This window comes from Aspergillus niger, assembly GCF_000002855.4.
Source record: "Aspergillus niger supercontig An11".
Lineage (NCBI taxonomy): Eukaryota > Fungi > Ascomycota > Eurotiomycetes > Eurotiales > Aspergillaceae > Aspergillus > Aspergillus niger.
In genome coordinates, this window is record NT_166526.1 from 1,307,575 (window position 1) to 1,331,697 (window position 24,123).

General features: G+C 49.4%; 7 protein-coding genes across 7 annotated transcripts; 4 read left to right on the plus strand and 3 right to left on the minus strand.

The window, feature by feature from the left end:
• Positions 1–364: 364 nt before the first annotated feature.
• An11g05400 (uncharacterized protein) lies at positions 365–6,985 on the minus strand (the record flags this gene model as incomplete). The annotated part of the gene is made up of 7 exons (XM_059750272.1): positions 365–2,256; positions 2,491–2,647; positions 2,737–2,961; positions 3,211–6,132; positions 6,166–6,276; positions 6,337–6,390; positions 6,446–6,985. 7 exons carry the CDS (start codon positions 6,983–6,985, stop codon positions 365–367), a joined length of 5,901 nt encoding a protein of 1,966 aa, XP_059606724.1.
• A 1,455-nt stretch (positions 6,986–8,440) lies between these two features.
• Positions 8,441–9,618, plus strand: An11g05410 (uncharacterized protein; the record flags this gene model as incomplete). Its single annotated transcript, XM_059750273.1, has 5 exons — positions 8,441–8,528; positions 8,613–8,873; positions 8,945–9,180; positions 9,226–9,509; positions 9,579–9,618. 5 exons carry the CDS (start codon positions 8,441–8,443, stop codon positions 9,616–9,618), a joined length of 909 nt encoding a protein of 302 aa, XP_059606725.1.
• Positions 9,619–10,008: 390 nt separating this feature from the next.
• An11g05420 (uncharacterized protein) lies at positions 10,009–14,001 on the minus strand (the record flags this gene model as incomplete). The annotated part of the gene is made up of 1 exon (XM_001394491.3): positions 10,009–14,001. The coding sequence occupies one exon, from the start codon at positions 13,999–14,001 to the stop codon at positions 10,009–10,011; it is 3,993 nt and encodes a 1,330-aa protein (XP_001394528.3).
• Positions 14,002–15,648: 1,647 nt separating this feature from the next.
• On the plus strand, positions 15,649–17,187 carry An11g05430 (uncharacterized protein; the record flags this gene model as incomplete). Its single annotated transcript, XM_001394492.3, has 2 exons — positions 15,649–15,688; positions 15,866–17,187. 2 exons carry the CDS (start codon positions 15,649–15,651, stop codon positions 17,185–17,187), a joined length of 1,362 nt encoding a protein of 453 aa, XP_001394529.3.
• Positions 17,188–17,476: 289 nt separating this feature from the next.
• An11g05440 (uncharacterized protein) lies at positions 17,477–17,989 on the minus strand (the record flags this gene model as incomplete). The annotated part of the gene is made up of 3 exons (XM_059750274.1): positions 17,477–17,533; positions 17,602–17,807; positions 17,902–17,989. The coding sequence occupies 3 exons, from the start codon at positions 17,987–17,989 to the stop codon at positions 17,477–17,479; spliced, it is 351 nt and encodes a 116-aa protein (XP_059606726.1).
• A 1,189-nt stretch (positions 17,990–19,178) lies between these two features.
• On the plus strand, positions 19,179–21,457 carry An11g05450 (hypothetical protein; the record flags this gene model as incomplete). The annotated part of the gene is made up of 3 exons (XM_059750275.1): positions 19,179–19,383; positions 19,459–20,621; positions 20,669–21,457. 3 exons carry the CDS (start codon positions 19,179–19,181, stop codon positions 21,455–21,457), a joined length of 2,157 nt encoding a protein of 718 aa, XP_059606727.1.
• Positions 21,458–21,874: 417 nt separating this feature from the next.
• On the plus strand, positions 21,875–24,121 carry An11g05460 (uncharacterized protein; the record flags this gene model as incomplete). The annotated part of the gene is made up of 11 exons (XM_059750276.1): positions 21,875–21,931; positions 21,999–22,017; positions 22,104–22,219; positions 22,275–22,364; positions 22,413–22,482; positions 22,518–22,662; positions 22,713–23,054; positions 23,166–23,212; positions 23,289–23,470; positions 23,565–23,630; positions 23,717–24,121. Coding segments are annotated over 11 exons (1,539 nt in total), but the record flags the coding sequence as incomplete, so codon positions are not given.
• Between the last annotated feature and the right edge of the window lie 2 nt (positions 24,122–24,123).

Below are 24,123 nucleotides of genomic sequence, written 5' to 3' on the forward strand. Positions count from 1 at the left end.
AGTTGAGTAGTAGATTGAAGAGTTTTCAAAAGAGGAGTTGGAGGGCTCTGGGGTTTTTGCCTGTCGGCTGGACGTCCCTTATATACCTCACTCATAAGCGTTCCTCAGCCTCAGCCTCGTCGTGCAGCAGGCATCAACCACTGGGATCGTCGGCTCTCTGCCACCTTATTGGACGCCTCACGTAGTGCACTGAGACGCCACTCATCATTGAGTGGATGGAAAGGTAAAACCCAGGGGGTGTGCATAGCCTTGTAAATCATGGGAGCCGGACGGCTAAAATCAGTGCTTCGTGGGTAGAATAATCCTTGACGCAAATATGTGGTAGCTATATTGTGTATCTACTGATCAATCGTGGCCGACAGGATCAGGCAGGTGCAGCCCCATCCACGCATTCAGCAGCAGACGTGGGCAAGAGCTTAAACCCAACGTGAAGTACATCCCAGCAAATATGAGGAATCTCCGGTGCGCGCTGGACATCGCGTAGCTTGAGGATGTTCTCTGCTGTCTCAAGCGCTCTAAGGTCAACCTCATTATCAGCCACTACAACCACCAGATGTTCAGGGATAGGCCTCTCTCGGGCCACCCCCGCAGGCCAATGAACCCCCAAACCACGCTGATCCAGCCAGTTAGTCCCCAGTGTCGACTTCATTCTGCTTGACATCGGCTTCCCGCACGGAGTTGCCTTGGTAAGCAATGTGATCTTTCCAGCAACGTTAATGTCAAATACCGCCACATAAACCCTCTCTGAACCGAGATTCTCTAGCTTGATTTGTAGAAATTCACCTTCCTGGATGCCTACGCCTTCAATGGAGACTGCCTCCCCTTCCGTTGAGCCTTGCCTGCTGAGGGTAACCTGCAGCCTGTGGTCCAGTTGCTCTTCTGACTCCTCACAGCGAAGATATAGAAGTCGCTGCGCCTTGGCTAATTGTTCCGCTGCAACCATTGTAGATAGTATCCCTTCAGTCGTGTAATTGCATTTGGCAATCAAGATATCATCTGCTGTGAAGAGCATGATTGAGCCATCAGACAGGACGCAATTGGCTGAAGCTTGGGGTGAGACGTCTTCGCTACTATGAGCATCCGCGAATCGAAGCGAAAAGGTTCCATTGGTAAGCCTCATAGTGGGGCCATCGGCAAATCTGTTGTAGAGTTCCAGGACACTCGGATTGGAAAGGCCTTCTTCGGCTTTTGTAAAGGCCAGTGCTCCCTCCTGTGGAATAGAACACCCGGGGGAGAGATCAAGGCTCAGCAAAGCCTGGAAGCCAGACAATCCTACCACTGTCCCAGTGCCAAGGCATCTTTCATCATTTATGCACTCATCCCCAAAAGGTTGAATCGTATAGACGTCACCGCGACGCACTCCGACAACTGAGCCTCCTCCTACAATTGCCCTCCCTTCTTGGATTTTGAGATGCAAAATATTGGCCGGGGTCATATCCGTGGAGAAGAAAAGACGCTGATCGGGGCCATGCGACTGAGGCCGCTGTTTGAACCTACGCTGAACCTGCTGGCGCACCTTCACGATGGTGGTTCGCCACGAAGCGCCGCGTCCCTGAAGTTGCCGAATCTCTTGAATAAGCGCCTCCGTCATAGCTCCAGTCCAGCTCCCATCCTCTTTTCTGTATTCAAATGCCTTTTCGTCCACCTCCGCAGCGAAGATGCGGACCGCATGGGGATTATCCTGGCTCACAAGGAAGCTGTCTTCGACACGGCCGGATCCCTCTTGCAAAGACCGAACATAGCTCGTGATATCGTAGGCCATCCGCGGAAGGCTCCTCGCTATCGCTTGAACGCCCGATTCTGATTGCACAGTCGGGGCGCGGGTGATGTGTGCGGAATGGCAACAATCAAAGATGACAGTGACATTCTCCGTCTTCTGGGTCGTTTGTCGGACGAGAAAAGTGATTTCAAAATCAAGAATGCCGCGAAAATCGTCGACCGGTCCTTGGCCATAATCCATCGGACATAGGGACTGGTAACATGCTGGCGGACCAGGCCCCACGAATCCCGAGGCGTTGATCAAATTCCCATGTCCAGAATAGTATATAACCACCGCATCGTTGGCCTCACACTCGTTGATAAGCCGACGCCATGCTCCTCGGATACCAGCTTGGGTGGCCTCTTCACCACAACATCGGATTATGCGAAAGCCTAATTCTTGAAGAAGCTCTTCCATGGCGTTCACATCGTGAATAGGACCTTGCAGCCCCAGTGGGCTACCGATTAGCAGCGCACGCTTTTGTGACATTTCAATCTCTGGTTTGCGTAGCATGGAAGAGGCCCTATGGTTGGTGGTTCATAAGTCGAAGAGAGTTTGACCAAGTGCCACCAGCGATAAGTGAGACGCTTTGAGAAGAGCAGAAGAATGGGCGAGAGGGGCTGGGAAATGAAGGCACTATTGCGAGGCTGAAGGTGGAGATAAGCGCCGGCTGATTTGGCTAGCAGTTTGGTCATGTTGATTGGCCGGAAAACAGCGTCGCTACTACTTACTACTACTAGTTAGTATAGATGAACGAGAGGCGGAAACGAAAAAAAGCAAGTTGAATGCTTTCAGGGAATTGCCTAGTCGGTATGTATGGATTTGGCATCTTTTGGGTTGGTTCCTCAGACAATAGTTCAGTTCACCCCTTGTCATAGTAACTATAAACTACGACCAGGATCAATCATTCACCCATCTACTGCCCCCCCCTGGTCATCCGAGCTCCCAACAACATTACTCAAGCCAGCCACACTCACCCTATGGCTTAGTATGGGGCTCCTATACAATAGTAGCTTCAAAAGAGACACAATGTCCGGTCGCCGTGTTGAATAGATGAACCGAGCACGGCTGAGCGGACGGAAAGCCCTATTTTCAACACCTTGTGGGTCACATGTGTTAGATGCTACCATAGCATAAGCAAACAACTCTCTTATAATTGAGCGACTTCTGAGCACTCCCGATTGTAAGACAGCTGTATCGAGCTTAACATTGTATGTATAGGACCCATCCGAGTTCTAAGATGATACCCGCAACCGCTTCCATACACCACACACTCACTACGCCCCCACATGCGTATACAAAGCCCAAGACAACGGACTGTGCCAGTACTGTCGCCTGATCTGCAGCGTTGCATCGTGGACTGCCTCCGCCACCGCGCGATTCAGATCAGTCGCCGTCGCATACCGCGTAATCAGCGCCTTGTAGAAGTACGTGGCCATATGCACACAAACCTCATCTTCAGCCGGCCACAGGGATCCAATGACGTGCGTGAAGCCCGCCATTAGAAAGCCACTGGTGATGTGCAGCCCCTCATCCAGTAGCCTTCTATCACGGATCTCAGCCGTGGAGCAAGCGGACAGATAGGCGATCCACGCCCGCGATATCGTCTGGGTGTCGAGAAGCTTGGAGACAGTAAGCTTGTCAACAACCATGCCAGTATCACTATGCTTTTGTAGAAGAAGATGGCTGTTAGCCGGGTTGCCAGGGTCGGAGTGCCCGTGGCAGGCGAAGTGCACGAGATCGCAGTCCTGCAGTTGAGAAAGGACCTCGTCTGTAGAGGGACTAATCAATTGCTTGACCTCCATGGATTGGCCGACGGCGTCGCTGATACCCTGTGCCTCGCGACGGACGCCGTGCAGCGCACCATAGCCGGGTGTATCCGGCATGGTTGCGACAAGAAGCGACGGTCTCTCTTTCACCCGGCGCGATGCTTGTTGCGCCGCCGCCTTTGCGCGCACCGCATGGAGGGCCTTGATGGTCGGCGTGTACGAAGAGATTACATGGTCGAGGCAGCTCTCACCTTTATTTTCCTGACTTTGGCTATAGTCTCCGGCGGCATGGAAAGGGAGCCCAGCAGCTGCCCCAGTGCCGATCCACCAGACTCGGCTCTTCTCTTCTCCGCTGGAGATATGGCCATCAGAGGCTAGAGAGGTCAGTATTGGCTTCACGCAGGTATACCACAGCCAGGAGAGGAGGTTATTGTCATATGCCTCCCGAGGTAAGTCACTGTCCAGGTCCCTTGCCCCGGGGTCTTTTTCGTAGCTCCAGGGATCACCATAAAGCTCAGTCATCGCGTGTCTCATAAGATATTCGCGAAACTTGTCCACCGCCCGAGTAATCATGCTATTCAGTCTATGGTGACCGATAATGGTTGGAGAGAGAACAAATATTGCATCGGAACTGGTGCATGTGATATTGACAACTATAATCGGGCCCTCTCGAGCGCAGTCGACCATCTGTCGGATGTTCATGGGATGGAGAAATCCTTCGAAGCCGGCTTTCGCGCGAATTTGTCGCTCACACTGCTGCAGCTGCTGGAAGACTATCCGGCGCTCATTTAGTAGCTGGGTCTGTCCTGTCTCCCATTTTTCGTGCTTCAGACTGTGGAAGGCTTGGAGACGCAGCCTTTCGTATTCCTGAGCTAGGTCCGGATGTGCCTGATGAAGGCCTGAAAGGTCACTGGAATTGTTAATCAGGTCTCCCATCACGATTCCTCGACCGACCTCCAGTTTCAGAAGTGCCTCCATAGGTGGCCTGAACATGAGAATGGCAGCACACGCATTGCTGGCAATAGTGGAGATGTCTTGCAACGTGTAGATCTTGTCCTCATTGCTCAGATCACGGCTGGTGATCAGGGGAAGTAGAGGGAAGATCTGATCGGCAGCCTTTGACGCCAATTCCCAGCTCCCTGTGCGGTTCGCTCGACGAATGATGCTCTCAGCGCTTAACACACGCTCCCTCGGCAGAGAGCTGTCCGAGGCAGAGCTTTGTAGGAGATACTGCATGCCCCTGCGGGTTGCTGTACCGTCAGTGACCCGTGTTTCATTCGCCTTTACCAGCCACATCTCCCCTTTCCAGCGAAGTAATGTCTTATCCACACCTCCTTCTATACTTTCCAGGTCTGATTTCCCTTCCACATACTGAAGGGCTTGCTCGAGATCGGCCGGATGCTTGGTGAATACGTATAAGTTATAATAGTGCCAACTGATGAACATTAGAAGACTGCTCTTTGCGGGATTGCTCAAGCGGTTGAACCAGGTTGTGTGTAAGTAGTCACATTTCTCGACGGCAGTCCTTAACAAAGCTTCTCTTCTTTTGGATTCAAATGGCAACATGGCCAGATATTCGGCCCTCTTGATGACCATCAGATCTCGATAAATGCTGTTGGGCGGAGCTGCATCCAACGCCTTTTCCATCTGCTCGCAAGCGGCCATCAACTCCGCAGTATTCTCACTTCTGAGCCCCTTCTTCCTAAGCAAGTGACCAAGAAACTCATATACCGCCGCCGACGACACACTAACATCATTCTCAGGCAAAGCCGAGACATGGTCTTTGGCCTTAGAAATCGCCAGTTCGAGATCTTTGCTATCGCCCGTCAGCTCCCATCGTGCGTAGTATTGCTTGGAAAGCAGTCTGAGTAACACCTGATATTGCTGAAGATGGGCTGGAGTGGGAATCAGAGCATCTTCCATCTGTCTCAGTGCTATATCACGCTCCTCGATACTGACAGTCTCGTCATACTTCATCCGCTGACCTGTATATATGGCCTTTTCAACGGAATCGTCCGGAAAGGTAGTTTCAATTTCCTTATACAGCTGGATCAATCTCTGTATGTCACCCTCATTGCCTGTGTCTCTATGACGAGATCTATACGCGTTCGCGAAACTTTCCAAGTACCCTTGCCGTTGAGGGAAGTCCAGAGGAAGAGGGATGGTCTTTTCCAGCTCGACGATGGCTAGATCGATATCTGCGGAATCATGAAAACCGGAATATCGATCGAGCAAGGCTAGCACAAAACGTGCGCGAAACTCCCGATTTTCAGGTTCTTGTTCCATTGCTAGTCGATGCAAATCGAGTGATTTTTCGATATCTTCCTTTTTCGAACTCCTCTTGTAGCGAAACATGTAGCCAAAACCAAGGCTTGAAAGTACGTCGGGCTTACGAGAATCATCTGAACACATATGTGACAAAACAGATTCTAAATGAGAGATCTGTTCATCTTGTTGCTGGGAGGACCTGTCTGGCTCATCTCGCTTTGGTGTCTGGTCGGAAGAGGTATGTTTTCTTCTTACTGATTCCCCCTCCACGTCTGGAGGGTTAATAACCGCCTGGCTGCGGGTGCTATCACTCTGAACACTGCGCCTTGTGATGGGCTGAGGATGTCGCAATTTTATTAAGTCACTCACAAACTTTATAAGGTCGACATTAGTCATGCTATTGGTCCCTGTGATCAGTCCCTTCACCTCGTTTGAGGGAAGTAGCAAATCTTGCTTCACAGTCCATGACAGGGGAATTGGCTGCTAGCTGTTCAGCACTTATATGCGTTATTCAAGTTCAAATATGTTATTGACACTTACGCTGGTTGATATCAGGATACAAGCCTGATCGATGTAATTAACCCATCCAGCGAACTATCACTACATTAGCACAATCTTGAATACTGCGATTCTGCACCAAAGTCCATACCTTTGTCCGTGCCCAAATCACCAATCGATCGCCTTCCTCAAGGATCGGGAGAAACGAGCCCCCCTTTGCGTTGTCGTCCTTCCCATAGATGTGCACCATTTCCACCCAACTTCGACGCATGCTTGTATCAGAGAGTGATATGCTAATCCCTGAGCTTGAAGCAGCTATTTTGGAAGGTATCTCCTTGAAGTATAGTCCCTGCTCTTGCAAATATTCTCCAAAATCATCGGGGCATGGCTGGACATAGGTCGGCTTCATCAAATCATCCAACTTAGGCATAGCATTCTGCTGCCACGAGCTCAGAATGGAGACCTCAAACCAGGACCAAATACCATCTCGTGGGTTACTGTGCCATCCTTGATTGCGAGTTGTGATGTTAAACACAACGGAAGAAACGTCGCTTGGTAGTGGGGAGGAAACAAGGTAAAGCACAGTGCAACTCTCTTCAGAAGTATGATGCGTGTGCCAAGGTGGCACAACATAAAGCTGCTTCCTAGCACCAATTATCTGAAAACCTGCGGTATCGGACGATGAATTCATTTTGAATAATGGTGAATAGCATCAAGCTGACTTGAAAACTATCGAAAGTCAGCAGGACTGGAGCGGGACCTGAGACTGCCACGTGACCTAAATTGTACCCTTGTTCAATGATGAAGCGTAAATCATACGTTCAGGCTAAAACGACTTTGTGCGGTGTGGCTGACTCTGTCAGCACAATCTGTAACTGATTAATAGGTCATAAAGCCACTCCTGCTTCCCTGAACCTTTCGGCCCGAGTTGCCCAAAACAACACGCTCACCCGTGGCTCTGATAAGTACTATTAGTACTTGGTTCTGACCACCAAACTGACCAATCATATAAATACTGATTCCGCTATTCCTTATCTAATTGAGCAGTAGTTGAGTCTGTTTTGTCAGAGCCGCTCCCTAGGTGTGCTTTTTAGGGACGGAACCCCTGCCACACTTAGACTGCTACGCTATCTGGCAAAAGACAAGAAATCTCTCTACAACCCAATAGTTAGATGGGCATCTTTCGAATCCCTATAAAGGTCGGGAGCAGGAGAAATGTGACATGGAGCTCGGGGAGCTTTACTTCTTTACAGAAGAAAGAGAATCTTGGTAGACTACACCGCTGCATTGTTCATCTACTTTCCAAATACCCTCACTTCATGCTCTTCTACGGAAATACCGCGCCGAACTGATTTCCCCTGTTCATCGCACAATGTGTATTTATTGGGTGGAACCACAGTCTCTATGTAGTATGGACCAGCCAGGGCATCTGTTCCATTGGAGCCACGTACGACCAGCATGACTTTGTCCCATGGGGCAAATTTCGGTCTCTATGGTTCTCCATCAGTGCAAGGAACAACGAGGAGCCTATCATGGTAGATCTACCTGCGAGTACGAGGCAACAAAGGCCCGTCCCTCATTCTCATCATTCGAGAATGATAGATGGCTGCTACTTTCCCTATCAAAGTTTCTTGAATTAGCATCAGTCACCCTGATCGGAAGTCATTAAACTCTGTACTTTTCGGGGGTCTCCGTGACCCTGATGGGCGTGGTCATTGCTATTGAACTTTAAAGGTGTTAGCTGGCCAACACCACGCAACACCGTAACAGTATTTACTTACCTTGGAAACAGCGATTGGTCCTATGAAAGTAGACCTGAGTTCAGAGGAAGAGAAGTTCAAAACCGAACCCTGAATGCTGGGTACCCTCAACAGCCTTATTAACTTCGACGGAGGCTAATCCCCTGCACCGCTGCCTAACAAACCCCACTTTCGTCCAGCCTCATTTTGCACTGCCACCATCTGCTTTCCTCTCATCCATCTCTTCGGCATACCGCGAATTAATTTTGTTCTGCGCTATAATATCCACAGCTTCTGAGGCTCACTAGATTCTTAATCTATGAAGCTCATTTAGTGCAACAGTTGCATACTGCGCTGCGCCTCTATGCTTAATTCATACTGGACCTTCACACAGTCCTACGACAAGCATGGAGTCTGTACAGAGATTATTCTACCGAGCGAAGAATGATACAGATCATGACATCGAAACTGGAAGTGTAAAGGAAGTGGAGAAAAGTAGGCTTATTTAGTTCCACATCAACCGCCGCACATACCCAGCACCATCCATTTAAGTAGCGAGATATTGACCTGAACCTCCAGTCGAGGATATACCGGCAGGCTATCCCCGATTTTCCACATTCATGAGCTCGCACCCATCTTTCCAAGTCTATCGGAGATTTTCATCCCTCCGAACACGGGATCTTCTCATCAAACAAGACCGACTGGCTGTCCTAGAAGAAAAGCTTAACGATCTCGACCGGAACGAAGAGACTCTATCCTTTCTAGCTAGTTGCCGCCGTGATCGGAATGTGGAGCGACAGAAGGTTCTGTCTGCTATTGATGTGGCTTTGCGTGAATATGGTATGTTTAAGCAAAAACAATATATATATGTAGCGTCATGACGAGTCCAATGCTTAAACCAGCCTGATTAGATGCAACTATAAAAAGAAACACCGAAATACTGAAACTAGAGGAAGCAAGAGCCCGTCCAGCTTTAGCACTACAGAACTGGATCGCTGGGAATCCATGTATAGCTCGCAGCGAGACAGGATTTCTACAACACGAAGATGACTTGATGACTTTGTTCTCATCGGAAGATGGAACGACAATGTACCTGGAAGGGTGGGTGGAAGACAAACTTATCAGATTATTTAGCAGATCATACAAGGTTAGTCCGCTGCTATATAACCGTTGTCTAGCACTTTTGACCTAGGCAATGTTAACTGGTACACTAATAAATGCCAAGAGCCGATGTGAAGCATTATCTAGGGACCCCATGGTCTACATACCCCGAGATAGCCTCGTGGTCCACATTGCCCGAGGACTTTTAGGCCTGTTAGCCATTATATTTATCATAGGGCCAGTAATTGCGTGCAACTATCTCGAGAGCATGCTGTCGCGGTTGATAGTGATTACGGCTTCGACTACGTTATTTATCGGCTTTCTGCTGATTGGGACTCGTGCGAAGACTGTTGAGGTGCTTGTGGCTGGTGCGGCGTATGTATTCCATATAATGCCCCCAACCTTCGTGATATCAGGGGTGAGGCTAACTGGTTATCGTGATAGGTATGCAACGGTTTTGACAGTTTTCATTACTCAACAGTGATTAAAACAGGATTCAATGCCTTGGATTATGCTGTAGTGTCCGTCTTTATGTGTGAGAGTCTAATAACTATCAGCTCCCTCCATGAATACTTGCCAGCGTGGCAGCGAGCCAGCACACAGACATTGGAGGTCATCATGCGTAGTATACCTCAAGATGAAGGGACAGGGACAATATAGATTGTGTATGTGTTGAATCTGACCAGACTCTCAAGATAGTGTTGGTGGTGGTGGTAATGAGGAAAGGCTATGTAGGCAGTATAAGTGGCGAAGGATCAGGCCTTAATGAGATGTCTTGACAGTATATATTGACGAATGATCCACCTTAATATTCATAAAAAAAAAAAACATTTCGCTCGGATAAGGGCGAAGTAGCAATAATCACAGAACAAATTTAAGCACCGTGATGAAAGTACGGAACCCAGAGAAACGAAGCAGCATGTATCTCAAAACCAGGGCTATCCTCGGCAGGCTCTATATCTCTTTCCAAGCCATTCACGCCCAATTTCGCATCAATTCCCAACGCTCTGAATTCTCGTTCCAAAGAGCCTAACCGTTTATCTATATTGTCCTCCTCCTCCTCCTTGGCTTTCATCCCCGTGCTCGCATGTTTCCTCATCGTAAAATCCCGACAACTATCACGCACCCTCCTCGTAGCCCTATGCAGCCCCCTAGCCACAGCCTCATCGGTCAGCCCCTCCTCCTTCAAAGTCTCATACACACCTTTCGCTACCTCGACACAATGCTGATCCGACACTTCCCAGAGCGCCCCAATGGCATGTCGGAACCCCGCCAGCTGACAAGCATTGACAAGGTGGATAGTCTCGTCAGCGAGCTTGAGGTTTTTGTTTGCTCCGGTAGAGCAGGATGAGAGATAGGCGAGGAACGGAGATGTGTCTTGTAAGTTCTCTTGTCTGAGCTTTTCGACTGTCAAGGGGTTGGTGAACCAGTCTTGAGTTAAAAGACAGCTTTGAGTGGGATCGCTGGCGTGGGACATTCCGTGGCCTGCGAAGTGGAGGATGGTGCTGCTTTTCATTAATTGCAGAACCTCGTTTGTGTTTCCGCCTTCGCGGTGTGTGGGTGTCAGACCTATCTCTTGGATAAGGGGATTGATGGTGGTGATTTCGTTGACGGCGAACGGGAGGGAGGATTGTTTAGGTGTTTCGGGCATGGAGATAAGAAGCGCTTGTTGTGGCTTTGTGGTGCTGGAGGGTGTCTCTGGGAGAGCTCCTTGACGACTGTGGATGAGTGACCTGACTGAGGACGCATAGGATGACACTACTCTGTCCAGCACTGTCTCGTCAGTGTTCTTGTTATGAATCCCCGCAGCATGGATAGGAAAGTAAACCAATCTCCAGGTAGGGATCCACCAAATGTGCGGCCACGGTTGTCCCTGCTCTGGGGGGTGTAGGTATCCCAGATAATCCAAGACAGGACGAGCAAGGACAACCCATAGCCACTCAAGCACCGAAGGAAGGAAAGAAGATGTATGCAGGACGTAAGAGTTTGATTTAGTAAACTCCCCAGCGATGCGATCCACAACTTCCATGGACAGATAAGGTAGGCTGATAGAACTGATTCGATGCTTCTCGATGACTATTGCATCAGAACGCGTACCGACATTGATCATCACGATCGCTCCCTGACAAGCTGCATCCATCATCTCTTCCTCGCTCGGAGGGAGAAGGAAGTTTGACAATCCGGTCTCGCTTCGTATTGTCTCAACAAGCCGGTTGAAGTCTTGCTGCATGTAAATTCTCCGGTTCAATTTGCTTGTATCCTGCGATAAAACGTTGTTCTCTGCATTGGATAGTCGAAAACCCTCACTCAAATCTGGATCTCGATTGAGTTTCTCCGCTAGTGCTTCGAACTTTCTAGCGAGCTCCGGATGCTTACGCCTGAGCTCAGAGAGATCGGTCCGGGCATCTAGGAAGGATCCTGCTACAACACCACGACTTTTTTCTAGCACTTTCAGGGCATAGGATGCAGATTTGCCGGTGTGCAAAGCCGTTGCAGCAGACTGAGAAGCTATGGCAAAGCACGAGCTAAGAAAACTTTGCTTGTCATAGCTACTGGAAGACCTTGGACAGGCCATGGGTATCAACCCGACTGCTTCCTCCAGTACTTGAAATGCTTCCTCATGCGAAGTGGACTTGAGAAGCAATGCTCCTAAGACCTGGGCCATTTCTATTCGAATTCGGGGACTGCCTTCACGAGCTTTAACTGCTTCTCTGCAGCAACGAATTGCCTTTTGAAAATCACTAGAATCATGCGTAATCTCGTGTCGAATGAGCAATGTTGCGGAATGCTCAGCCAACAAGTCTAGTCGCAACGAATGCGTAGACGGTAAATAACGCACGGCTATCTCTTGGACGTTGATTGCAGAATTAAGCTCAGAAAATGCCTCACGGCCAAGGTCGGGAGCCCTCCGAATAATATTATACCTGTGTAGGTAGATATGGCCGAGGAGTTTGTGGGAGCTTCCCCATTCAGGGTGAGTGGTGTCAATTGATAGCAGGGCGGTGTTCACGAGATGAAGTGCACGGTCAACATTCGTTGTGGATGCATTAGATAAGGGTCTTTCACCTTCACGCAAATCCATAGTCCACGGCCACGAAGACAAGTCCACCTCTTCATCTGCTCTACACTTGTTGTGGGCCCGTATGCAAAGCAAATTTGCTAAATTGAAGCAAGTGTATAGATAGATATCTGATTGTCCAGTCGTGTGATTTGATAATATCTTTTCGAGTGTATCGATAGCGCAATTCAAATACTTGATATTGCCCGTGCGTTTAAACAAGAAATTATTAGCTGTAGCAGTGTTTTCCATTATGGTGGGCCAGTTGGGGTCGGTAGATGGCAGGAGTCGTGATGCTTCTTTTAGCACTTTGCTTCCATTGAAGATGTCTTCGCTACTATTCGATGTCTGCCAACGCTCTAAGAGTAGGCCCCCTAAATCAGACATAAAGTGAGATTTTTGCTGGTGATCTGTTGGTGTCATTTCAACAGCTCGTTCTGCAGTAAGGATTGCCTCGTTTAAGTACCCGTTACTGCTGGTGTGGCGAAAGTAGAGACGGAGTCGTTGCGCTAGTATGCACAGACATTGAGCCCTCTCAGGACCAAATGGCGCTGTAGAGCTAGCCAACCGGGTTAATTTGCAAGCTCGATCAAGATATTCAAGTCTATTAGTTTTGTTGAAGTGATCATTGAGCAGGGTTGCTGGATGGAGCAGAGTGCCATATGGGAATTCTTTCCAGGCAAGGTTTGGCAATGCGACTTCAAGAATTCCAGTTGCCTTATCGATGTAATCCTTGTAGAATGGCTTTTCCAAGCTCTCTGTGAGTGACTGGAGAGTTTGAACAAGGTTTAAAATGGGAGCAATGCTGGGAAAGTTGTTGAATGAGGCAAGGTCGAGTGATTCCTCAAAGTACTCAATAGAACGACCCAGGTATTGGATATCTCCAGAGTTCGCGAAATGGCTTATCATAGCAAGACCCAAGCTATTCAGAACACCAAATCGATTTTTGCAATCAAGCGAGGGCTTTTCCAGCAACCCTGTAAGTGTTGCAGTTGCTTCCTGGAGGTCTGCAGGCTGTCTTCGTTTCGAAGCTCGCTGAATCAGCGCAGCTGAAAGTCCCATAAATAAATGAATGCAAAGGTTATCATACTGAGTTGCAATAGATAATGCATGACGGTGGATTTCAATGGACTTGTCAAGGGTGCTCGGGTCATGATCGCATTCATATTGCGTAGACGTCCATTCACTGGCTCGAACAAGCAGTTTGGCACGTTGGAAATAGTCCACCCCTTCCGCGGATGCAACAGAACGAACCAAGCGTATCGCAGCCTTTAGGTCATCCAAATAAGTCTGCCGATCCTTCTCAAACCGTTGAGCCAGCCAATGGGCTAAGTCGATCATGCCCTTCAGTCTTGGTATTGGAGGCGTTCGGCTTAAGACAGACCCTATAAAATTGATGGTATCATTAAGGTCTTCAATCGATCCAGTCAGTCTATACCGAGCTCCGCTGTAAAGTATGTGCAGAACATCCGATTCTAATTTCTTATCTCCGTATATCAAGGGCCAGCTAATGTTTACACTGCTCCTGATTGATCTCATCATTGCAAGACGCCGCCTCCACTGGCTATGGTCCGGTGGTGTAGAAGCAGCCCATTTCTGAGCCTTTCTGATGGCCAGCTCAGCCCGCCGGGGAGAATCAGTTCTTTTGAACAAAAGAAAGCAAGTGAAAATAAACAGCTCAATGTCTGCATCGTCAGGGGAATCCCCATAGAGTGTTGTCAACCCTTCGAGCTCATCATTGCTCAGTTGTAAGATTGAGCTAACAACATCCTCGTCAATGCGAAACTCCTCAATCCCCACAGAGTCCATATGAGAAACAATCGACAATAGATACTGGAAGAGAAGTAAATGAGGATCTAGCGATGCGAAAGGGAATATGTCGACAGGAAATTGAGAAACTGAGCGTCAGATGTTGCCTGGACGGCAGCAGATCACAGGAACAAGCGAACATGGAGTTAGGCTCATAGCCCGTGACTATAAAAGGCTCAGTCACACTGCGGTGCTAACTTTATATGTCAATGGGAGCTGATCTTATGTTGTTTGGGGCAAAGGTAAGGCTGCCGCTGTAGCTGTGCGGTCATTGGTTACTGGGCTGAATCCCAAGCGCTGGTTGGGCGTGAGCCGCCACCAAGGCTTGTGATTCGATAGCAGGAGTCTAGAATAGCAAACACAAGACTATAGCCTTGTTAGCCTCATATTGATCTAGTAACTCACGTAAGTTCTATCTCCTGAGATTGATGAGGTCAGCTAACTACGCCTATTCAAACAGCAGCAATTACGATATCCATACAATTCAGCCTATCTGACGGGTAGCCGCGAAGTGGACAGCAAAGTATTCTACCTTCATCAACGTCATGGCTCTAAGCTTCTTATCATGGGTTTCTATTCTTCAGATACGGACTAGATATACATGCATTTGAATCCCATGTACCTTTTTCACAGTAAACGATAATCGCTGTCCTTAACATTGACCGGTATAACGTCATATGTCCAGACAAGAGGATGGGAAGTAGTATTCCCAGTCACGTGGATTTGGACGCTCTCACCGACACTCTCAATCAACATTCATACTCAAGGGGCTGCGACGTCAATAATCGTGGAAACCTTTTTCTGAGCAGACTCTTACCGGATGCTATCGGAAGGATACCCGCCACTGCATAATGAAAAACAGGGGCTTATCAAATAATGCATCGATGTTCTAACAGAACAACATTATATCATGCGTACTCGCATCGGCACTAGAACGGGTACTGTGGGCAAGTTTCATGCAAGGAGTTTCGTTTCAGAGCGGCATCGGATGGTATTAACTCAGCATTTCTCCACTACATTGGAGCTTAGTCGAATTACGTATCTCCGCTGCTTTAAGTAACGTCGAAGTTCCCTCCACGGCATGAAGAGTTTGTCCTTGCTTTCAAGAATTGTTTGAAGATAATCTTAACTCAGGATAAAGTGCCCACTTCTCTGCAATTTCCTTACTGACGGCTGCACACATTCACAGGTTAGACTTTGACTTGTCCGGTGGAGAGGGAAAGATCCCTGTTATGTTGTGTCACCATCTTCGGAATGTGGGATGAGAAGGGCAGTCAATGATGTCCGTTCGATCTTGTTGTCTCTAATAATGGACTTCCTATCTTATGTGAATGCATGTAAAATGGTCATGGGGCTTTGAGCCTGACTTCCAGTAGAGTGTACGCATTCTGAGTGGCCACCGATATATCATAATATACTTCAATAATGGCTTTTCCCCGCTGTCAGTACGCTATATATTCTAACTCCTGTCAACCCATGGTTCGTACACATTGAGTCTGGACCGAGGCCTATTGCGTTCTTGCGTTCCATGTGCAAGATCAAATCAATGTTTATTGTTCATTTCGAGTAGAGCTCAGATCAAGTGGAGTCAGTTTAGGAACGTTATTCACTTCTAGCTTCGCACCCCTTGGTAGCTGAGACTACAAAATGCTACCTACCTTTGGTTCCGGGAATATCGGCTGCTTACGTACGTTCTCATCAGGTAGAATTTCAAGGTACAACCCCTTTCGATCTTCAAGCTGATAAGACGGTCTTGGCCAGTGTACCTTTCTACATTAGAAAATGAATCATGATTTACTTATGCTGATGTGTAGAAAAGTATCCATATCATCAACTATTCATAGATCTTTCTATTCGACAGCAGTTCCAAGAACATGGGGAAGAGTATCCGAAACGCAATACACCAGGCCCCTTGATGGCATGGAGGCTGTGATGAGAGAATTCGCCATCAGCCACCCACCTGGTCGCCGGACATACGACGTCGCTGCCGCTGTCAAAGTTCGGACTCGCCTCACTGGGGAGCAGCTGACCAAAAAGGGGCGACTAGCCTGGCAGAATCTACGATACAAGCATCCGTTGATGGCAAGTTCTGTGGTTGGCGAAAACTGGATATACAATGTGCCATACGGCAAGGAATTGGAGGCCTGGACCGAGAAAACCTTCTTATCCGTTGACTCCACCCCAAAAGGGACTGAAGATGTGCTTAATAGCTTGGGTCCAGTAGAGCTTCCCATGCTGCTTCATTTCAAGGATCGCAACGAATTCCTGCTAAAACTTTCACATTGTCATGCAGATGGCCACGGGGTTACCATATGGTACAATGATTTTCTGAATGAGCTATCGCGTCCTATCACGGACACCGTCCGATGGAATCCAGGGGAAGAAGTCAAGAACCTGCCTCTTGAGACGTGGAATGCAGCTGCGATCCCCCGGCTCACACAATCATGGGTTAAAGATCACCGAGGGTTCTTCCCAAAGAAGCAGCCCAAAGCGTCAAGGACCTTAGGCCTAGCAACTGAGCCCGGAACCTCGCAGCGGGAGTCGTATTATGGGTTTGAAAGACACCGATTCTCGGCCAAAGAGACAAAAACCATCATTGCCGGAGCGCGCAATCTAGGCCTCACACTTACTCCATTTGGCCACGCTGCCATCGCTCTAGCTGCCAAAGAGCAAGGCAATCTGCCTGACGGCGTCCAACAAAACACGTTTCTCGTTTCAAGCCTCCGAGGACAGTGCCAAGGGCCACCTGAATTGGGTAGTGACGCAGCTGCACTGCGCTTTGGACTGTGGCCAATCCAAATTGACATTCATAACTTTCCACAAACGTCAAAAGCATTGATGGAATGCTATTCTTCATACAAGAAAAATATGACGTCCTACATGCCAATCATGACAAACGTCTTGGCCGACATGGACCCCGATGTCGTGAACGACGTGATGTCCACATTTATCATCAGTAATATGGGGGACTTGTCGCCGTATATGCGGGCTTCATATGGCGAGATCGACGTGGAGGATTATTGGGCTATAAATCTTCCGGCTAATTCTTCAATTTTCATTTCCATGGAGACCAGGCTGGGTCAACTGGAGATCAGGGTTTGTTATAATAGTGCCTATTATGATTCAGCTCGGATCAGGTCTTTGCTGAATTCAGCGTGCGAAATTCTTTTGGATGCCTCTACTTGAGTTTGAAAGTTTGTCGTTAATTTATCGTTCCAATTTTCCTAGCTTCTTTGTCCCTTTAGTTACAATATAGAGAAAAGACCGACCTTGTAGCCGCGATTAAGTGCAGTTTCGTATTCAATAGCCGCTAAGTAGTACACATGATAAAGGGTTCTTGGACACAAAGAGAATTGAGATCATCCTCGTCTAACAGGATGAAATCCCGGTCTCTGTTCGAGCAGATTGACCAACGGTATGAACAATTTGTGGCTGGATTTTGGATCGTTATGATACGAGGAGACTTCTTCCCAGGTCACCCACTTCCACTGCTCACACTTGTGAGGTTCCAATACCTGGAAGGAATGATTAGCTGACGGTATATGCACGTATTCCCTTTTTGTACAAGAAGAAATCGCAAGTAGGTGTTACATCACTAACCTCCGGCTGCGCATCATCTCCCACAACAGTACATGCCACAAAAACAGTGACATAGTGCTTCCCCTCATCTTTCATGATGTCATTGGTTGCTGTGAGGAATTGTATGTCGCGCACATTGAGGCCTGTCTCTTCTAATACTTCACGTGCCGCACAGTCTTCGAAGGACTCATTGAATTCGAGATGGCCGCCGGGTAGGGCCCAGGTACCTGTGTAGAGGTGTAAGTAGTGAGATTGAGGTTAAGTGTGTACTAATGATATGACCAAATTGAATGAATCGACTCTAGTGAGGGTATTACTTACCAGCGCCGTGGCTGCTTTTGCGCTGGCCAAGAACTAACTGTCCCTTGTGGTTGATGACGAAGACGCCTACGCCTACTCGGGGGTCCATAATTGGCAAAGGGAGTTTGAGGAGGTGCGATCGGTTTGAAGTGTCTTGTATGAGAAGATTAGTTCCAGGTAATGATTCAGTCTAGAAGAATTGTGCAAAATGCAAGGCGTAGCAATTTCGATAGTTATGGTCTCGGAAAAGGGCTTTTGATGAGATTCTCTGCGTCAGACAAAGCGGGGGTAAGAAATAGTATCTACAATCGAAAATACCAGGATCGTACTAAATGGCGGGGTTGGGGATGTAACTAAACATGGCTTATCCGAGCCGAGACGAATTACATTATGTAGTTACTGGGTGGAAATTGACCATCCATCCTGTTTAGGTTGGCGATAAAAGTGCAATTTACAAGGTCATAGCTACCAGTATTGTACTTTTCACCAGGTGAGGTGTGTAAGTTACACAAATAAAGAGATCTGTTGGCGCTAGACTGGATTTGTTGATACTTGCAGGTGGCTAGCAAATACCGAGACTCGGATAGCTTTCCTGTATATGCGGTAGACGGTAGTATAAGAACTACCACCCGATAGATCCAACGCTTTCATCGGTATAGACACACACGGATTCTTTACATTGAGCTCCACCAATCATACATGAGGGCCAAAACGCTTCATAAATACAAACCCTGAATTCCAGACTACTCGTTAACCGCGAGAACAAAGTCCCAGGAACTGGCATGTAAGATCGCTGTTGGACCATATGATGCCCAATCTGACCGCTCATCTGACCGCCAAAGCGGCAGAACCTTGTCGACCTCGCAGAAAAAACTGCGGAAATAGACGGATATAAGCGGATATATTTTCTAACAACTCCAAAAACAATGGGTCAGCATTCTGTATACTTCTTTACCGCCCTATTGACCGCTTATGACTGCGGCAGAATTGAAGGCGATGTGTGAGTGTCGGATACAGGGTTGTCGATAGAGCGAATGTACCCCCGGGCCCAATCGTAAGCTTGCTATTGAATGCCGATATTAGCTCTACGCTAGACTGCTTAGCCCGTTGGTACTTAGTGGGTGGTAGTACTACTATCTAGTGTCTAAGGCCTCAGGCATCAAGACGATCAGGGTCCGCGTACCAATCATAGGGCGAGCCTAGAGGCGGGGCAGGAAGCGTGTGATTGGCCGGAAGTGGCGGGCAGGACGTCAAGGGCGTCACCGGACTGGCGGAGGATTGGCCAACCTGAGGCAGGCATGGGCGTGCGGATGGCCTCAACCGCGTCTGGCGCTCTGCTTGACCTCTCCCATCATGTACTGATGTTTATCTCTGTTTCTCATCCATCCAGGCCATATCTAGCACTGTCATCCCACGTTTTATCCACGCCACACTCTCCTGACCGATCTAACCCTCACCTTACGAGAAGCCTACCATCTGAACTAGCCGCCCCGGGAGAAATTCGTGAGAAGCTCACCATGTTCTATGCGGTCTGATACGCACAACTGCCACCGTGACACGTGTAAAAAGTGGTCTCAGTTGCGAACATGACGTCGTCCACCACCCCTTCAACTCTATCCCATAGCAGGGCTATCCCATTCGCGAGCCGGCTTAGCGAACAACTGTCGCAGCGGACCGGACAAACCAGTTCAGGCACCGATCCCGACCATGCCGGTGACAAGAACACACCTACACTTGGGCCTCCATTACGCCCTTCACCGAATACTCGCTCGCTGAGCGATGCGGGAAAACCAGTTTCCGCCATGCCGATCAATCACGATGAATTCCGCCCGCCCAGCAAAGATGACTCCTCCCTCTCCTCGACCCCCGAAATGCCCCAGCGGCCGTCCATGCAGAGTCTCTCGTTGAACCTCTCTGCCAGATCTTCCGGACCGTTATCCTTATCCAATCGTGCCCCGCTTTCCCCGAAGCTAGACTCCTCGGCCATCTACGGCTCGCCGGGCTCCGTGCTGCCCCGTCGTTCCCGTGGCCTGGACTTTTCACGAGCTTGCACCAATCTCCATCACTCGACCCTTGCAGAAGCGTCCCCGGACTCCTCTCCGACCGTTGGCGGGCGCGGTGTAAATATCCCGCAGCGGCGTGGCTCGCCAGCTTCAGTCTCCGGCCTCCAGTTCTCCACCTCGAACCCCGCCGACAAGGCCACAATTTCGAGCTCCGTATCCAGCGTCAACATGATGGAATCTGATACAAGCAGCAGTGAGGAGGATGACGAACCCATGATTGGCGACCGCGACGACATGATGATCACCAATACACCCCAGGCGAAGCGGTTGGGAGGTGGGATGAGTCCGTTTGCTGTGGGGAACGTGTCCAGCCCGGGAAACGAGTGGATGGGCGGCTACTCACAAGCAGCCGCGAGTCTGATGAGCTTCCAACGGGCTCGTTTCCGCAAGGGACGAAGCAGGCACAGCTCCAGCAGTGCTAGCGGCAGCTCCAAGCAGAGTCCGGGCCCTCTTTCGCCACCCGTGATGAAGAGTATCGAAGGACAGAATGGAGGATACTTTGGCGCAGGTCCCCGACGGGCCAGTCTCAGCTTGGGTACGCGGGATTTGCGCCTGTCGGATGTCAGCGACGAGGGTGAGAACCGCACTGCGCGTGGGCAGAGCCCAAGCACATCGAACTCCGAGGGCGGGCCTTTGGGGGTAATACGACGGGCCGTTACCCGTCGTGGGAGCTTACTGGTAAGTACTCTAGTCCGAATGAATAGAACACAGCTGACCTCGTTTAGCCAAAAACAAAGACCTTTGCGCGTATCCGGGCGGCATTGATGGAGGAGTCTGCCCCGATCGATAGCGAGGCCAAGCGAGAAGCGGAAGTAATTCGACAAGTAAAAGAGAACGAACCCGACGTTGAAGCGAAATCACCATTAGGTGATCTGTCGGCTCTTGATACATCCACCCCTGTTGGTCACGGGCAAACCCCAGAGGAGATCCCTCCAAAAGCCGGACTAACGACGCCGGACGAACCAAGGTTCATCGACCAGGCCAATAGAAATTCAGGAGGGGTCGAGTTCTGGAATTCGTTTGACGAGCGCTACCGCACGCCGCCCCCGCCCCAACGCCGACATGGAGCCTCGTCTGTTTCGGAAGATGACCTTGCTATGGATATTACACCATCTACCACAGTAGGGTCGACTACAGAGTTTGCTAAGCCTAGCGAGCGACCTGGCTCGCGAAGTGAAGCATCCCAGGGTGCTCCGGCTGGGTTTGTGGGTGAGTTCAGGAGGAAACGCCGTCGGGATGATGATTTCGATCCGAACCTCTTCAAGCGGCGAGCGGTGTCCCCGAGCATGAGCGCACAGAGCAGCCCGGTCATGCCTAATTCACCAGTGGTCAAAGACACGAGTCCCAGCATTTGGGGACCACCGAGGTCCAACCTTGGCTCGCTGTTCCCAGACCGGCCTGCCACCGACAATGGGCCACGCAATGGCAACAACCATACCGGAACCCTGAAGCGAGTGGGGCTGCAGGGAATGAATGAAACCAGTGATGGGTTCATGAATATGAGCATTGAGTAGGCTGGCTGAGCCGGTTTACATTATAAAATTACAGCATTCTCCGACATCGACTATGGATTCAATGCTATTAGCGGGTTCGGTTGAGTTCGGCGTTATTTTTGCATTGATTGGTACTATACTTGGGACATAGCTTAACTGCATCGTAACTAATATTAATAAATCCTATTTTGCATACTGAGGTGATTACGGTGTCTGATAGAGATATGGTTAACATAATAGAGACGATATGCGGATAGCCGCAGGTCAGGGGCCACGTGCGGCCTCGGCGGGAGTCGCGCTAACTCCGTGTTGACATTGGAGCTCCGTCTGCTCATCCAGCATCCACTGCCCCTCTATTCTTCTTGCTTGATTCTGACTAGATTACTTTTGATCTTCCGCATACTCAACTCTGGCAGCTGAGTACGTTCCATAACATCCATGGCTTCCACTATCGAACTCGCATCCTCCTTCATCGAGGGTGCCCCGCCCGGTGAGGTAGGCAGCTACCCCCTCATGCTCCTATACCTGCATGACCCCGAACATGGCTAACAGCATCTCTTAGCTCGCAGATGTCGTCGCAGGTATGCAATCCACTTCCACCTATCTATCCCGACCGTTGCCACCCGCATCGTACCCCTCACCCAGTCCATACTAAGCAGCTCTGCAGACGTCAAGGCTCTCACCTCCGACGGTCCCGACATTATCCCCTCCCTCGCCCCCGCCTTTGAGCGCTACAATGAGACACAACTGGCGACCGTGAAGCTTCCCGGCGCAAGCCAGGAGGTAGGCGGCTATCTTTCTGATAATGGAGTCGACCGACCGTCCTGACCTCCTCTAGGTTCTGATCAGCGAATACAACAAACTTGAGGGAAACCGGTATTTCGATGTGGAAAGTCAGACGTCGTTCGAGGTGGATCATGTCACGCAGGTAGGTGGACATAAGGCATTGAGAGGACAAGGGGTTGACTGGGAATAGGAAGCATCGGCAGCACAGTCGTACGTTCTGGAGTCGCAGAATGCGGATTTGATGTACGCTCCCTTCCCTCGTATCTGGTTCATTGTTGGGGCGTGATGCTAACAGGTCGCAGCAAATCTCTCCTTAAGTCCCTCTCCGCACACGCCACCGAACACTACCGTACCTGCAGTTACGGCGTGTACCCCATCGAGGATGACACTGCCGTGGCCATTGTCCTCGTTGCTAACCGCTACTCGCCTAATAACTTCTGGTATACCTCCCACATTGTATTCTCGACGAGGAATTACTAATATGGGAAAGGAACGGTCGCTTCCGCGCCATCTACACCCTCCCCGTGAACTCCTCTTCGGCCACCATCTCCGGCCAGATCAAGGTCGATGTGCACTACTATGAAGACGGCAACGTGGCCCTCAACACCACCAAGCCGGTGAACCTGTCGGTGCAATCCGTGGATGCTAGTGCCATCATTTCGCGGATCGCCGCGGCGGAACGGGATTACCAGGAGGAATTGAACCGGGCGTTTGTTAGCACGGCAGAGGGAGTATTCAAGGGGCTGCGGAGACAATTGCCGATCACACGGCAGAAGGTTGAGTGGGAGAAGGTCGGAGGATACCGGCTGGGACAGGATATTGCGGGAGGTCGGTGATTGCTGTAGATGTATAGATTAGCGTTGAACATTGTTGCATTCGGAAGTGATATGTCACGTATATCATCCTCATTGTGAATGTGATGGGGTTGAATATGATAGATAAGCGGATACCGAGCCGATATCGCGTACCCGCTAGCCAGCCCCTTGGCAGGTAGACTAATTTCTACTTAAACCGCGTCTCTACCCACCGCCAAATAACACATCTACAATAGACTACATATCCCCAGACATATACCCCCTCAAAGCAATAGAAAGAAATCAGAATGCTAGACCATTTATACCGCTTCACGCGAACCACCCCAGGTCTCGAAAAGACCCTCCGCCTCGTCCAATCCGTCTGTGTGCTGGCCCTGCAAATACCCACTCTGGAAAAAGAATCCATTTCGCGGTTCAACATCGCCAAGACACAGTTTGCGTTGAGTTAGTTTCCCTCCAATAGTCCTAATCAATTGGGAATACCCTACATCCATCATTTGAATCAACCAGTACTAAATAATAAACAGCGAGACGCTTCCTCCGGTTCTTCAACTTCATCGACTGCTTCAATCGAGCATTTGCCTTGCTGGGGGGTACCTCCTCTGCTCAAGGCAATATCATCAAGACGGTAATCGAAATAAGTAAATGGTCCTGCTTTGGATGTTATTTCCTGTTGGAGGATTTGACTCTCGTATGTACTCCCTTCCCTTCATATTCCAAGACATACAATGATACTAAAGTGTCATGCAAGTTACACGCAACATCCATCTATCCAAACCCATATAATGCAGCCATATTGACAGAAGCGAATAAGTTCTGGTTCTATGCGCTGGGGTTCTCTATACTGGGAGCTGCTAATGATATACTCTTTTCTTCGGCGTCGTCTACGTCTAAGACGAAGGATGAGAAGAAGCCAGCTCCTTCTATCAGCCGCTTCTCGCTTCTGAAGAAAATGCTCTGTGTTGATGCATGTGATATGCTCATTCCTGGGACCTTCCTGGGATGGATTGAAATGGGCCAGTTGGGGGTGGGGATTGGGATGGTGGTTAGTACCCTTGTTTCGGGGTGGGATATGTGGAATGCTGT